Consider the following 13,660-nt stretch of genomic DNA (forward strand, 5'->3'; position numbering starts at 1 on the left):
TCTGAGTATTGCAACACCTTTTTAAATAGTTGTGGAGACACTAATATCAGAAACAGAGAGCAAGAGTCAGTTTATAAAGACATGCCAGACCTGTGTTCTTGTAGCGAGAAGTCTCAAAATCTATTACAGTAGCAGTGAAGCAAAAGGTTCAAAAGACAAAGCATACAGCTAACAGAACCATTACTGGTCTGAACTTCTGAAAGCTGGGTGAGATTGCTTTCGTCAGAAACTTTTCACATAACTTTGGATTTTTTAATATACCCCTTAGGCTGAGTTATTTACTAGTATACCGTCTATACTTCTGCATAAAGAAACTAGGGGATGATGGGGGTGGGATGGTGGGGGGAATCCTAGTGCATATTTGTAGGCCAGCTTCCAATAGTACTTGAAATGGTCACTTCCTTTCCCTGACCCAGCTCAAGAGAAGAGAGAAATTTGACTTGGGGCATGGGGGAGGGGAAGCAAAGTGAAGATAAAATTAAGCCATTTCAACAGCAAGAGATGCCAGGATGCTTTTTGGATTGATTAAGTAGTTCCTTCCACTAAAGAAAACCCACTCCCACTTCACAAAAGAAAACCTCCACTGTCGGCAGACATTGTTCACTTTACAAACTTTTCTCAATCTGTAATACTTTGGAGCAGGCAGTTGTGTATAAAACTGCTTATCTCTTCCATTAAAACCTTACATTAATTACACAGGAAAAAGAGATCAGGAGACCCAAAATCGTTCGTTTATTTTAATTATTATCCTGCACAGTCACTTCAGGAAAAGGGAAAGCATCTTCTGAATAAATTTTTCCTTTCAGAAACTCAACTGCATCTTCATTTGTCATTTCCTGAAACTTCTTGTTCAGGACCTGGAAGAAAGGAAAAGGAAAGGGTACATTAGTTCTATTGTCTTTAGCAAACCACCCTGTCCCATAAACCAAGCGCTCAATGATGGGAAGGCCATAGGGAGTCAAAATATTTTGAAAACAAGTTGACTTGAATCATTCATTCTGTAAAAATCAGGGAAATAAGCCAAAGTCACATAGATTTTGAAGTACAAAGCAATTCAGTGGCTTGATTTTTTTTTTTTCCCCTGAACCATGATTATATTTATTTCACTGATAATGGTAAATGGTAGCTTGTCTTTTAGAGTTCCTCTGTCCTTTCTCCCTAGCGACACCACCACCACCTTCTAAGTAGAGATGATATACAATTACCACTCTGGAGAAGGTTCACCATTCCCTACAAGGTCTGTTCTACCAAATAAACATACTCATCACTGCGCTAGTAACAGGACCGAAACAGAGAGAATAACAGGACTCTCTTACCAGAATCACATGATAGCCCAGTTTATTTAGATGCCGCTTCTTCATTGCCAGCTTCCCTTGGGGGTGCATTGTACCCACACAGAAGGCAGACAGAGGAACAAAGAGAACAGCCAATCTACAACCAAGAAAGGTAGGGAAGACTCCATTGTACAAATGCAGAATAAGCATTTTTAAGACAATGATTCAATTGTGTCCTTTAACACTGCAGAATATATAGCTGTCTTTCTGGTAGGCAAAAATATCAGGACTGCACAAATTTCATTATCCTTTTCCTTCTCCAGACTTAAGTAATTTAGACCCTCTCTTCTTCTGTGAGCTTCACACAAGTACCAGCATCTACCCAAATTCCTACAGCAGAATTAAGTCCTTAGATCTCCACTTCTCCCCAATGACAAGGAAACAGATCATTCAAAAGTCTACATTATTTTGACAGCTTCTGCATTTACTTTGATCCTTTGCTAATATTCAGAATCAGTTACTTCCTGCCATAAAAACCTACTTGGAAGGGTGAGGAAAGCTGAATGCCTTGGAAGCCAGACAGTGAGTTTCTGTTACACAATTCACTAGCTCTCCTTTTCCCAAAAAGCAAACTATACAAAATACATTGCTGTGCAGTGATCCATCACACAAATGTTAAGTATTACCCAATTCTACTTAAGCGTTACTCAAATGACAGACGTCCCACTTCAGTTACTGAGGTCATTCTTCTACACAAGATTAAATTAATCACGTAAATTGTGGAGATGATGATCCTTTTTATTGAAATTATATTTCAGCAGCTGAATTAATTGCCATAACATACCATTGAGATGCACATTTTAGAGACTTAAGAGAATAACTGAATGTTTAATTGGACACAGAAATACCTGGAATTTTAAAACCCATAAAGTAGCAATTTTTTGGAAGGGATTTCAGTTGTACTTCAAAACCTGTATCCATTACAAGAGTATCAGATTACTGTAACGTTTCCTGCCTCTTTCTCTGAACTGTTAAGTTTTAGCCTCTGTTAGAAGAAAGTAGTGAGCTGGATGAGTTGTTGCTCTGAACTGGCATGGCAATTTTTGTGTATTTCAGTAAGCATAAATAACAAGTTAGTTATCTGCTTCTGCAAATCAGTGAGTGAACCGAAGAAGTAACTGGATGGAATACATATAAATAAAACTAGCCTGCTAGGAAAAATATGCAGTCAAAAAAGACACCTTTGAACACTTGAGTCAGCATGATCATCTGTTGCAGCTACTGGGAGCACTTTCTTTCTGTCTGAATCCATTCTGATTTCAAAATCTGAAAACAAAACAACAAAACATTTAACACTGCAAGAGGTTACAATTAATGTTCTCATTTGAACATTAATTGTTCAAATTGTTTTCAAATGAACAGCTCATTTGAAAAAGTTAACAGACGTGGTCACTGCTCTGTTTCTAATTGCTGTTCTCTAATAATTTACATCTTACTGATGGCTTTTCCCTCCCTGCAACCAATATAAACAGCTATAGCTTGCACATCTCCAGAAAAAAAACATTTGTTTTTGGAAACTGTAGATAGAACTTTATGGGAGTGAAATCATAGTTTAAAGAAACTAGTCTTCATCGCAGTCTGTCATACCTAATAAAATTTTCCTGTAATCCGATTCCTCATTAGAAATATTTAGCAAGAAAACTATTACAAGTACAGAAAAATTGGTAAGCTGTGTTGCTGGCAAAAAAGTAAGCAATATCAAAATATAAAAGAAACCAAATGTTATTAAATGATATCTGTCAAAGAAGGTCACATCCCATTTCCTAAATGAAAGTAGAACCCAAACCTTAGCCAGAACTTCAGAGAAGAAACAAGTCAGAGAACAAAAGAAGGCTGCTGTTTGGCTTTGTTTCTAATGTGATTTAGTACTAACATGTCAACTCTCTAAAACAGTTGGCCATATTGGATTTATGTACAATTAACATCTGTTCATTGATGCTTAACAAAAAGTCCAAAGCAGTTTTGTAAATAAGAGCAATCATAAAGTTTTACTAAATTGACTTAAATACTTTAACAGAAGCATCCTAGAAAGTATTCACCAATTAAGGACATCATTTGTTGAAAGACTGTGTCTTCAAAGTGTTACACTTTTAATCACTTGCACCCTACGCAAATTTATTTCCGCCTTACTATTTTGGAGATTATAAATCTACATTTAAAAGAATATGACAGTAATTTGGCTTCATACCAATATGATATTTGTATGGCAGCTGAACATTTTGCCGAAACATGTTCTCATCTCCCAGAAGTTCTATCAGTGCATCCCGAGCCTTTCTGAGATTAAGAGATACTAATGAGGAGAAATTCTCAGTCAGCACAAATGCAGGCTTTGTGAAGGAAGGGCTATCAAGTTCCGTACATGCTTTCACACAGCGAAGCATCATTTCCTTTTGTTCTTTGTAAAGATCATCTGAAAAAGGATACAAAAAATATTACATCCAATGTATTATCTCACAGAATTTTTCATTTTATTATCATTTATAATCTGTTCTGGCAGAGCAAATGAATTTCAATATAGGAATCAAAACCCAATTGTTTTTTCACTGAATATTGAGTATCTTCAATATATTGTTAAATATATACCATCAATTCACTAATTAGAATATTAAAGTCTACGGCTGGGACCTGCCCAGTTATCCAGTCTTTCCCCTCTACTGTACACAGCTCTGTGCATGGTATCAGTTATTAAGGAGAACATGGAATGAGAGAGCATGCATAAAAACCATTTTTAAAATCCAGACAACTAGAAGGCTATTTATAAAACAAAGAAGGGATATCAGACTTGGCCATAATTTTGAAACTGTAATTTGATTACTAAGCTGCGCAAACTCTAAGCAGTTACAGCTTTACAGCTTTCAGGTTCAGTCACAGCAGGCTCAACAGCAAGACACAGTGTTGTACTCTACACTGAATTTCTACTCCGCTGAACTACTCTACTGGCTGTAGAGAATTGTAATGTGGAAACCAAATGCTACTACAAACCATTCCAAGTTCCTCATTATAACTCAGAGCAGTCAAAAAAACCTTTTACTCATGATTCCAGCTACTAAAGTTGGTTTACAAAGGTTAAGACTTCCTGTGTTTTTAAAAATGCCTGAACATCTGTCGAAGATAGAACCCCTGACTCTTACACGTTTCTACCATTTCCACAAATCTCATATTCACCTCTCTCCATGTGCACACCTACTATTAAACTGTTGCCACCCTGGGGCCCAAGACAATAAGCCTGATGCCCTAGTGCAGAAACAGATCACTTAGATCACCATCACTACGTTAGCTTTGTCTTAAGGACTTCAAATTTAGTATTAATCATGTTTGCATTCTTTAATTTCTAAACTTTTAACACAGTTACAACAAATTATGTACGGAGGCAGACTATCCCTTTTAAAACAAGAACACGACAAAGTAAGGCTTGACCTGACAGTAGAAGTTCATCCCTGCTGTCCTTTTGCAGCAGCTCATCAAGTGCACGATGAGGAAGATATCCTAAGATGCAAAATGAATACACTGCCTTCAGCAGTTCTGTGTTGGAAATCTGAGGGAGGTACTTATTCAAGCAGCTATGAAGAGTCTCAAAAAACCTTTTCCAAAAGCAAAAGAAAAGTATCTAAATACACAAATAAGGCTATATAAAATACAGATTTCAAACAAAAATACAAGTTAGAAATCTTTATTATCTTGTCTAATCATATGTTGTGTAATCTAACGTTAACTTTTGATTCTTCTTTGAGGATACAGCTACCTAGCAACAGATTTAGTAGCCTGGTCAGTCTAGAACCAAGATCTCCATTTTCAATTACAGAGAAAAATTCCTATGTAGAAAAAATGTGAAAAGACACAGCAAATTACCGTACAGATTAATAAAACAGGATTATGAACTCTTTCACAACTGAAATCAAATACTAGCTGCTACACATTACTCTATAATGACTACATAACGTATTATCAAGCATTCTAAATGAAAACCTACAGATGCTTTTGGCCTCTGGGAACATAGTTGAGTCGTGAATACACTCGGAGAACAATCAAAAGGTTTTTCAAGTTGAGGAATTCAGGGTCTTCTGTCACCTTCTCAGCAAAAACACCCATCAGCTCACTAGGCTGAAAGCCAAGTGTCTCGAAGGCAGAAAGAAAAAGGATAATCTAAAAGAGAAGATAGTTTTATAAGGTCAACAAAGCCAATAAAGTGGATCCTACCTGTTGATTTCATAAAAGGCATTTTTAATGAAAGCAAATTTTTCAAACCGTAACATCCCTTTTATTTCTTATTTCTTTATTCATCAATAAATAGAAGAGCATTTTAAAAATTTAACTGTATCAACTTCATCAGATTGGTATTCCTAAAAAATCTGTTCTCCACAGATCAAACACAAACATGAAGAAAGGTAAGATGGAAAGCACCAGATATTCTACTAGTACCACTATAAATTATTTGGTCTCAAACTCACCTGTCTTTTGTCCCAAATGCAGGCAGTAGAATTAACATAGTCTGCTAATGCTGAAAACAGTTTTACGTTACGGTACTGGAGACTGTAACAAGCTTCCAGAATGAGAATTAACTGCCGAAATGGAGCATCGTGGACATTCTCTGTAACAGAAGAGCAAAAAAGGACAAATGATACAAAGCAATGGAAGGTGTAGGTTGGAGACATTGTGGGAACAGTTTGGCTAAGGGATGGGGGGGGGGGGGAATCAGATAGGGAACTGTGGAACAGACTGAGACTAGCTAGGCAAAGTCAACTGAGCTAAAACACATGAAGAAACTGAGAGGTAGAAGAAATCAAACTGAGTCAGGATCAAGCTAGAAGGGATAAATCAGCACAAGGGGACAAATTAACAAAAGAAGCAAGAAGATTGTGTTCCCAGAACATCTTCTGTTCCAGGATTCTTGATTTTCAGCACCTCCCTGCGCTCAGCATGGAAACCCTCAGGGTAGCCCCTTTAGTACTGATTGAGCCTTTGGGCTGTCCACTTCACCATGTCAGCTGAAGGAGTAACAAAGAGGTGGATCTAAAGCTGCTGATTAATCAGATATTAGCACATGATGAAATTTACATTTTTTTCCCATTTGGTTTTACAAAACGGCAAGAAACCACAAATATAAATCTATGTCTAAAAAGCACTAAAGGCTGTCAAGCACTAAAGCATTAGTGTAAGCCAAAATGGAAAACATGGAACCATAACGTAACTTCCTGGCATACAAGCATGATGACACAGATTGAGTGCCAGATGACAACAGACTCCTGCACAGGACTGCTGCTTCATTTGCCACACAAGATGGACCTACTCCTGAGATGAAAAGGATTAAGTACTGAAAAACAATGCTCTCTCTTGAACATCCCGCTTTGTTTGCTGCAATGAGGGGCATACATGTCATAAAAGACAATGACTGCAAGAGAAAAGAGCATAGTTACAGTAGTAAAATCAACACCCATCAAAACTAGACTTTATCTTTTCCTCTGCCAGAGGACTCAAGAAGATAGCAGGAAAATAACTGAATTTAACTCCTCTAAGTTGTGCTCGGTGATTTTCCAGGCTCAGCATAAAACACTGTTACCTCATTTCTTGAAGTGCTGAGTGCTGACAACTGCGATTGAAGCCAATGAGAGCTGTGCATCAAATAAAGTGATTTGTAATGCTAGGTATTCCTAAAGAAAACAGGCTAATGGAATCTCATATTACTGGACATTTTGACCTTAATCTCTCTCTTCTGCATAATTAGAAAATTAATATCACCACTGGGTCACTCCCTTGCTGCTGCAAAAATTAACTCAGTAAGTACATATGAAGTACACAGTTATTACAATCCTGGTCAGGTCCCCAGATATGGGAGAGGGGGCTACTTTCTTGAGAGCCCCGGCAACAGCAGGGGACCTGGAAAACCTGCTGGAGAATTCCTTTGCCTCATGGGCCCCAAAGTGTGCTCCTCCCTCCTCTTCCTATTCTATCTCCAGCCTCTGATAGGGGTCATTTCTGTCCAGAAATTAATCACTCTGTCCCCAGAGCAGCATTTGCACGATGTGCAGCATGTAAGTCCTGAGAACGTGCACTAAAAAAATGCAGAAAAAAGTACTGAGTAGCTGCTCACTCTGTGTATGCCATCTTGCCCATGCACTGAGTGTGGTGAAAGTCCTATCAGAGAAGCCAGTACGTGTAATTAAAGACCGTGTCCTAACACATATGAACAACCAGGACAAATAAAGGCTGTACGAGCAGCCCAAACACTCCTGGTTCATTTATGTTAAGAATGCTATTTTGCTATCTTAATGGTTTTTTAGACACAAATTCATATGTAAGTGTGAATCAATACATACTGACCACATATACTTAAGAAAAGTATTGTAAATGTATGGAGAGAGGTGGAAGCATTAGCTTTAATTTAATTCTTTTCTGGGCTGCAGCATGAGGTCAGTTATTAAGCAGCATTCAATAATTAAATCCAGTTAATCAGGGAAACACTATGTTCCCTTTAGTTTATCAACTAATCACACTAAGCCACCAATCCATCCTGTAAGATGTCCACTTCCAATTCAGATTAGTTTTAAAAGTTTATCTGAAATCTGTTTCTTCTTGCTAGAATTCTATTCTTTTTCCTAAATTCTGCATACAGAAAAATGCAAAGAAAAATATGTAATTCAGGTAAATGTTAAGAAGGGCAGAGACAACAAGAGCTATTTGCTTTCATTATCGATCAGTAATTTTCTGTCTTGCTGCTTGTCAAATGGCTCCACATTACTATAATATCCTGTAAAACAAAGATGTTTCCTGAGTTTTAAAGGAAATCAGAAAAGGGAGATGAGACAATAATTAGGAAGAATTTGGTATAAGGAAGGGAAATTTAATAAACTTATTTTTTTCTTACCCTGGATCTTTTTACTGCAGGCATTCAGGATTGGAATGGAACAATAATTCATTGCAACAAGAGCCAAAAACACACGCAGAGCATTCGGGAAAGTCAGATGGTCTATCTCTTTCAAAACTGCCATCTAAAGTGAATTAGAGTTCATTAAATCCTTCATTCTTCAGGTATATTATCACTGCTTTCTGGTGAAGGCATTTTCACCAAAACTTTCCCAAACTCCTTAGCCTGTTCAGACTTACATGAAAGAAAAAGGAGCAACAAACACCAAAAGCATAAAGTAACTCCTCTCAATTTCTTAATACACAATTATAGCAGATCAAGTGCTCTAGAGCCATGTCACTAGGCCAGTTCCCAGCAATTTGCCTTTATATGTTTTTTTAAAAGAAAGAAGTCTCAGTAAAGCTCATTTCCAAATACTGTGAATATCTATCTTCTATCAACTCTTTAAAAAGTAGCAGAAATATAATTGGCACAGTTGACTTATTTAATAGTACTCCAATTACTGTTGTGGATGCGCATGAAAGCTGTAAGCCTTCAAAGTGATCCAACAGCACACTGAGTGGCGTATCTTTAATACAAACACCCAGCTACAAATGTGGACTGAGGCACAGAAGGTCAGCTCTGATGCCACAAAAGAGACTTCATTTATCGAAGCAGCAATTAGATTGATATAAATGACAGTAAAAATGAGACTACAAAGTATATTTGCTATTAAAATACAATATTCTTATTGCATGCATATCAAAGGTTAAATACAAAATGCATCTAAAATAGAAATTACACAGTATTAAAAATAGCACCTGTAAGCTCGGAAAATTAAGAGCTCCCTTCAGTTAACAAGTGGAAATGTTACTTTCCTCTCAGTTCCATATTCTACCACATCTTCAGCCAGTTTCTCACCATCTTGTAAAAAGCGGTACCTTGTCCAAGGTTTTATGATTTACTTACATCTAACACACTGCATGAGCCCCCTGCCCTGCTCTGTTCTTGCCCAGTTTCCCATCAGTGGTATCTTCCCTCAATTCCTCATGAATTCCTATTACAAACTCTGACCTCAGAGCCCTTCAGCTATGTGATGAAAACACTAGCAGGCCCTGTTTGAAAGAAGGTTTCAAAAAGTGTCCTTAAATCAGGGGACGAAACCCAGTATGCCCTGCCATAAAACCTACAGCCTGCTCCCAACCACTGTATTTCCCAGGGAACCTTTCAGATACACAGAAAGATAAGGCCATGAGCTAGGTGAGTTCTCCTGTCATCTCACTCCCATCAGTCCTCTAGCCCTGTACCATTATTGGACACAGCCCCATCAGAGACTAGTTTTCTGTCTTCTCATCTTCCAGCCACAAGCTGGGCAAGGGAATCAGGGAACAGCCTGTAAGCGCTTCTATGAAATACCATGTGGCCAACCCAAACAACAGGTGAGGGCACTGCTATTTTACTGCCTCAACTCCTTTTGTACCATCTCCATTGCTTTCTGCCCCCTTTCATGGTGGGATATTCCCAGCCTCCAAATTTAAGTTCTTCCTGCAGATACAGCTGGACTATGATTCATATAGCAAACGCAGTTAACCTTTCTGTTATATTTTCTCTTTGAGTGTCTGGAAAGAACCATATACAATTTATAAACAATGTAAGAGCACAGGCTTTGTGGAAGTAAAAATGAGCTTCCAATTAAATTTACCTCTAATTTCTTTTTCAGAAAGACTGGAGCATCTTTTCCCATGCATTTCATCAGGTTTTGCAGTATAAAGATGTTTCTGATACTTGGAATGCGCTGCTCCACTAGTAATCTGATGAAGAAACACACACAAGGCCTTGAGTTAGAGAGAGTAACTGTTTAATAGAGCTTTCTTCATTTCAGCAGAAACAGGTAGGTACCCTCATTCTCCTTCATTGATGTACTCCCAAGTTAAAGCTGTAATTCCCTGCTCCTCTCCCACCTCCTTTTTTGCAAGGCTGGCATAACTCTACATGATGTAGCTGCAGCACCGATATTTTGCATGTGGAAATAATTATATATGCTTTCTTAATGTTATCCTGATAGATGAGTGTTCTTGCTGATACATTAACAGCAGGGGCACCTGACCAGACTGCACATGTGACTCTGCAGACGTGAGTGCTGTTAAGCCTCAAGGAATTAACACTCTTCTGCAGGAAAAAAAAAAAAAAATTGCACATTTTTATCACAGAATCATCTATGTGCAGGCAAGTTCTGAAACAGCTACGGAACTCGGGGACGGACACTGACAACAACTGGGTGCAAGTGAGGGAAAAAACAAAACAAGCAGTGCTGTGGGCTGCAGGAACAGAAGGGGATATCATAACACAGAGGGATCATAAGCACAAGATGAAGGAGTTCTGCATTCCCAGCACCTCCTTTTCTGGCTCAGAGGGAGATATTGTAATTGTTATGTCTGAATCACCCTTAAATATACCTGCACAGCTACAAAGATATGAAGTGTCACTTTCTAAGGCAGTGCACTGCTCTGAAATTCATCCCTGCAGATGCAGCTTCCTGCAAATGGTCAAGAGCTCCAGACACCAACACAGAGAAAGAGCTGTAGATGGATCTCCTGCTTTCTACCAACTTACAAGAACTGTGTACCTGAGCTTCCAGGAGAACCTATTTTTTGCATATCACTAATACATCCACATTCTCAAAGCAGGACCCGACACAGGACCAAAAGTACTAATCCACGGCAAGTTTTGTGACAGCCTCAGTAAAAACAATCTCAGGGGAGTGAGCAGATTGGTCACCCACATAAATCTCACTGGCCTAGAAAAAAATCACTACAGCCAAAGAAGTTATTCTGATAAAGCACTACCACAGAAGGCCTTGCTGGATGCACAGATAAAGTCTAAATTTGTCTTCATCTTAATTTTCGCTTTCTAAACTAAAAGAAAATATTCCCTGGCTGTTAAACAGCATTTTTCATCATGACAAATCAGAATACTTCACAAAGTAAGCTAGTCTCATTACCTCCTTTCTACACACGGATAAAACAGAGCATAGATATGCAAAGTGACTTGATCAACATAGCAAAAAAACCACAGTGGTGGAGCTGCAGTCAGAATATGAATCCCCTGCAAAGCAGTCCAGCACCCTATGCCATCGGAAACCTTTCTGCTTGAAACTGCAAAGACAATGCCAAAAATCACTGTCTTGTACAGCTGTTATCTCATGTGATATTTGAGTCCTAAAAAAAAAAAAGTATGTCTTTTATGCACAGACATTCCCTCCATGATTTCTAAAAGACATATATTCAAACAACATTTAAATATGAAGAACACGTGAAAGATAGTTTTCTCACTGTAATCCAGCTTGAAGAGCGCTCACGTTCTTGTCTTTATCCAGCCCTGCTAAAGTAGTTGCCAAAACTGAGATACACCGGTTATCAAGTTGATTGAGCTTCTCCTGTTAAAGTTTTCACAATGTCAGATTACTTCAGATCAGTGAAAAGTTTCAGAAAAGAAAAACTGACCACCCTTAATATGGACCTCCCGTCTTCTCTTTCCCCCCTGAAGTCAATTCATAAGCTTTAATTCCACAGTGACCTACAATGTCTCACATCAGTCAAACGTAGTTGATTTGAAAAGGGTAATGATTTTTGAGACTTCTCTCTGTTAAATCTGTCTGAAATCAGGCAGTGGTTTCAAAAATGAAGGAAATTAGAAGTACACACAAATTATCTATGGGAGCCCTATTTCCATGGAACAGCAGACTAAACCAGGGATGTAACCCAACTCTCTCTGATGTTGCACAGCCTCCCAGAATTACCCCCAAGGTTTAAGCCCAAACTTAGGAAGAGGGATTTTGATACTTACTTGGCACACTCTCACCAAAGTCTGGACTAGGAGAGTGTTCTGAGGAACACCTAGGTTCACCACAGCATGCAGACTGAACACCAGGTCACCCCGCGTCATCCTTCTGGAGTCCCGCAGCAGCTGCTGACAAAGCTTGACAAAAGCTGGGTGCTCAAAGATCAGCTGTTTCTCGTAACGCTGCTGGTCTTCGGACAGGTTTTTGAAGAGCCTCCATACTGTAGTTAAGCAGTTTGTGAAGTGCTTAATGGAAACAGCAGACTCTGAAGCCAGGTCCAGTACATCGCAAGGACAGGTACATTTCTGGAGACTATTAAAGAACGGTTCACTATGATCCACTACATGCTTCACTTTGAAGCTCCCAGAATCATCCAACTTTTCAAGTTCCAAGGAGCTTTCGGGAGCCTGTTCACTCACCAAAGCCTCTGTACTCTTCTCTGGTTGTATTTTAGCACCTGTGCTGAAAACATCTGTCTTTTGAGATAGAAATCGAAGAGATGATCCAGGCAGAGAAGGAAAAATATTTAAAAATAATTTCCTGAAGTTCACATTTTCCAGGGGATCCTTGTATCTGCCAATCCATAAAATGTGTTTTCTTGTTGCGGCTGAAGATTTGGGAGTGAGCGCAGAATTGCACCTACGTATGCATCTAACAGTATTTAACAAATAACTTATTTTATTATTCATTTTTGCTAATGTCTCATTAACAGATTTGAAATGCCAACTCAAAGTAAGGGATCTGATGAAATTCTACCAGTGCAAACAGTCCTGGAGAAACTGCGTAAGATCACTTATCTGTAAAAACAATTGAAAATTATGCATTAGTTACCAGACTTTCAATTCCTAAAGTTTCAATTGCCCAACCTATGCACATCTTTTACAGGAGGAAAAAAAAAAGATTTGGAAAAAGATCCCTGGAAAATTATTTGCAGAGGGGCTTTTATTGGATCTTCTACATTTTAGTCAAACATCTCAACACAAGGCTAACTCATCCCGAGTGTCAACTCTTTTTCCTCTTTGCTGTTTTAACCAAAAACTATGCCGGGAGAGAGAGTCTTCTCCTAACTGACGTCTCTCCAAGCAGACGCGTCTCCTGACAGGGCTCTGGTGGGTCACTGCCAACCTTCAGCTCCGGTTAACAGAATCCTGCCCGGCTGCGGCCACAAACAGCCTGTCCCAACCAACAGCCTGTCCCAGCCTCCCTGCCGCCACCCCACGGGCCAGCCGCCTGCCCGGCGGCCGCGGCACACCCGCGGGCACACTCCCAGGGCCGGGGGCACCAGGCGGGGCAAAGCCTCTCGGTTTCGAGCTCGCTTTCTGCAGGCGGTGGGAACGCTGCCCAGGAGGGTACGGTACCAGTAGCGTAGGCCCGGCGCCAAGGGGACAGAGGCCTTTCGGGGGCCCCGCAACGGCTCGGAACACCCGGGCGCAACGGCGCGGGATCCCGCCGCGCCGGGCCGGGCCGGGCCGGGCCGAGCCGCCCGCTACCAGCCTCAGCCACGCCGGGAAGGGACGGGCGGGTCGCACCAGACCCCCGCTGCCCGGTAGCTGTTACCTCGCATGCGGCGGCGCCATGACACCCGGGCCGCCCTCTCCGCGCGCTCTCGGCGAGCCTCGCGAGAGGGACGGCGCGGGCCGAGGG

General features: G+C 40.0%; 1 protein-coding gene across 1 annotated transcript; it reads right to left on the minus strand.

The window, feature by feature from the left end:
• Positions 1 to 723: 723 nt before the first annotated feature.
• On the minus strand, positions 724 to 12,840 carry FASTKD2 (FAST kinase domains 2). Its single transcript, XM_050899989.1, has 12 exons — positions 12,773 to 12,840; positions 12,022 to 12,742; positions 11,508 to 11,611; positions 9,878 to 9,986; positions 8,197 to 8,320; positions 5,783 to 5,922; positions 5,305 to 5,477; positions 4,752 to 4,915; positions 3,523 to 3,744; positions 2,516 to 2,600; positions 1,317 to 1,431; positions 724 to 857 (listed from the first exon to the last, which is right to left on the minus strand). The coding sequence occupies exons 1-12, from the start codon at positions 12,838 to 12,840 to the stop codon at positions 738 to 740; spliced, it is 2,145 nt and encodes a 714-aa protein (XP_050755946.1). The 3' UTR covers positions 724 to 737.
• Positions 12,841 to 13,660: the final 820 nt, after the last annotated feature.

This window comes from Gymnogyps californianus, chromosome 7 (assembly GCF_018139145.2).
Source record: "Gymnogyps californianus isolate 813 chromosome 7, ASM1813914v2, whole genome shotgun sequence".
Taxonomy (NCBI): Eukaryota; Metazoa; Chordata; class Aves; order Accipitriformes; family Cathartidae; genus Gymnogyps; species Gymnogyps californianus.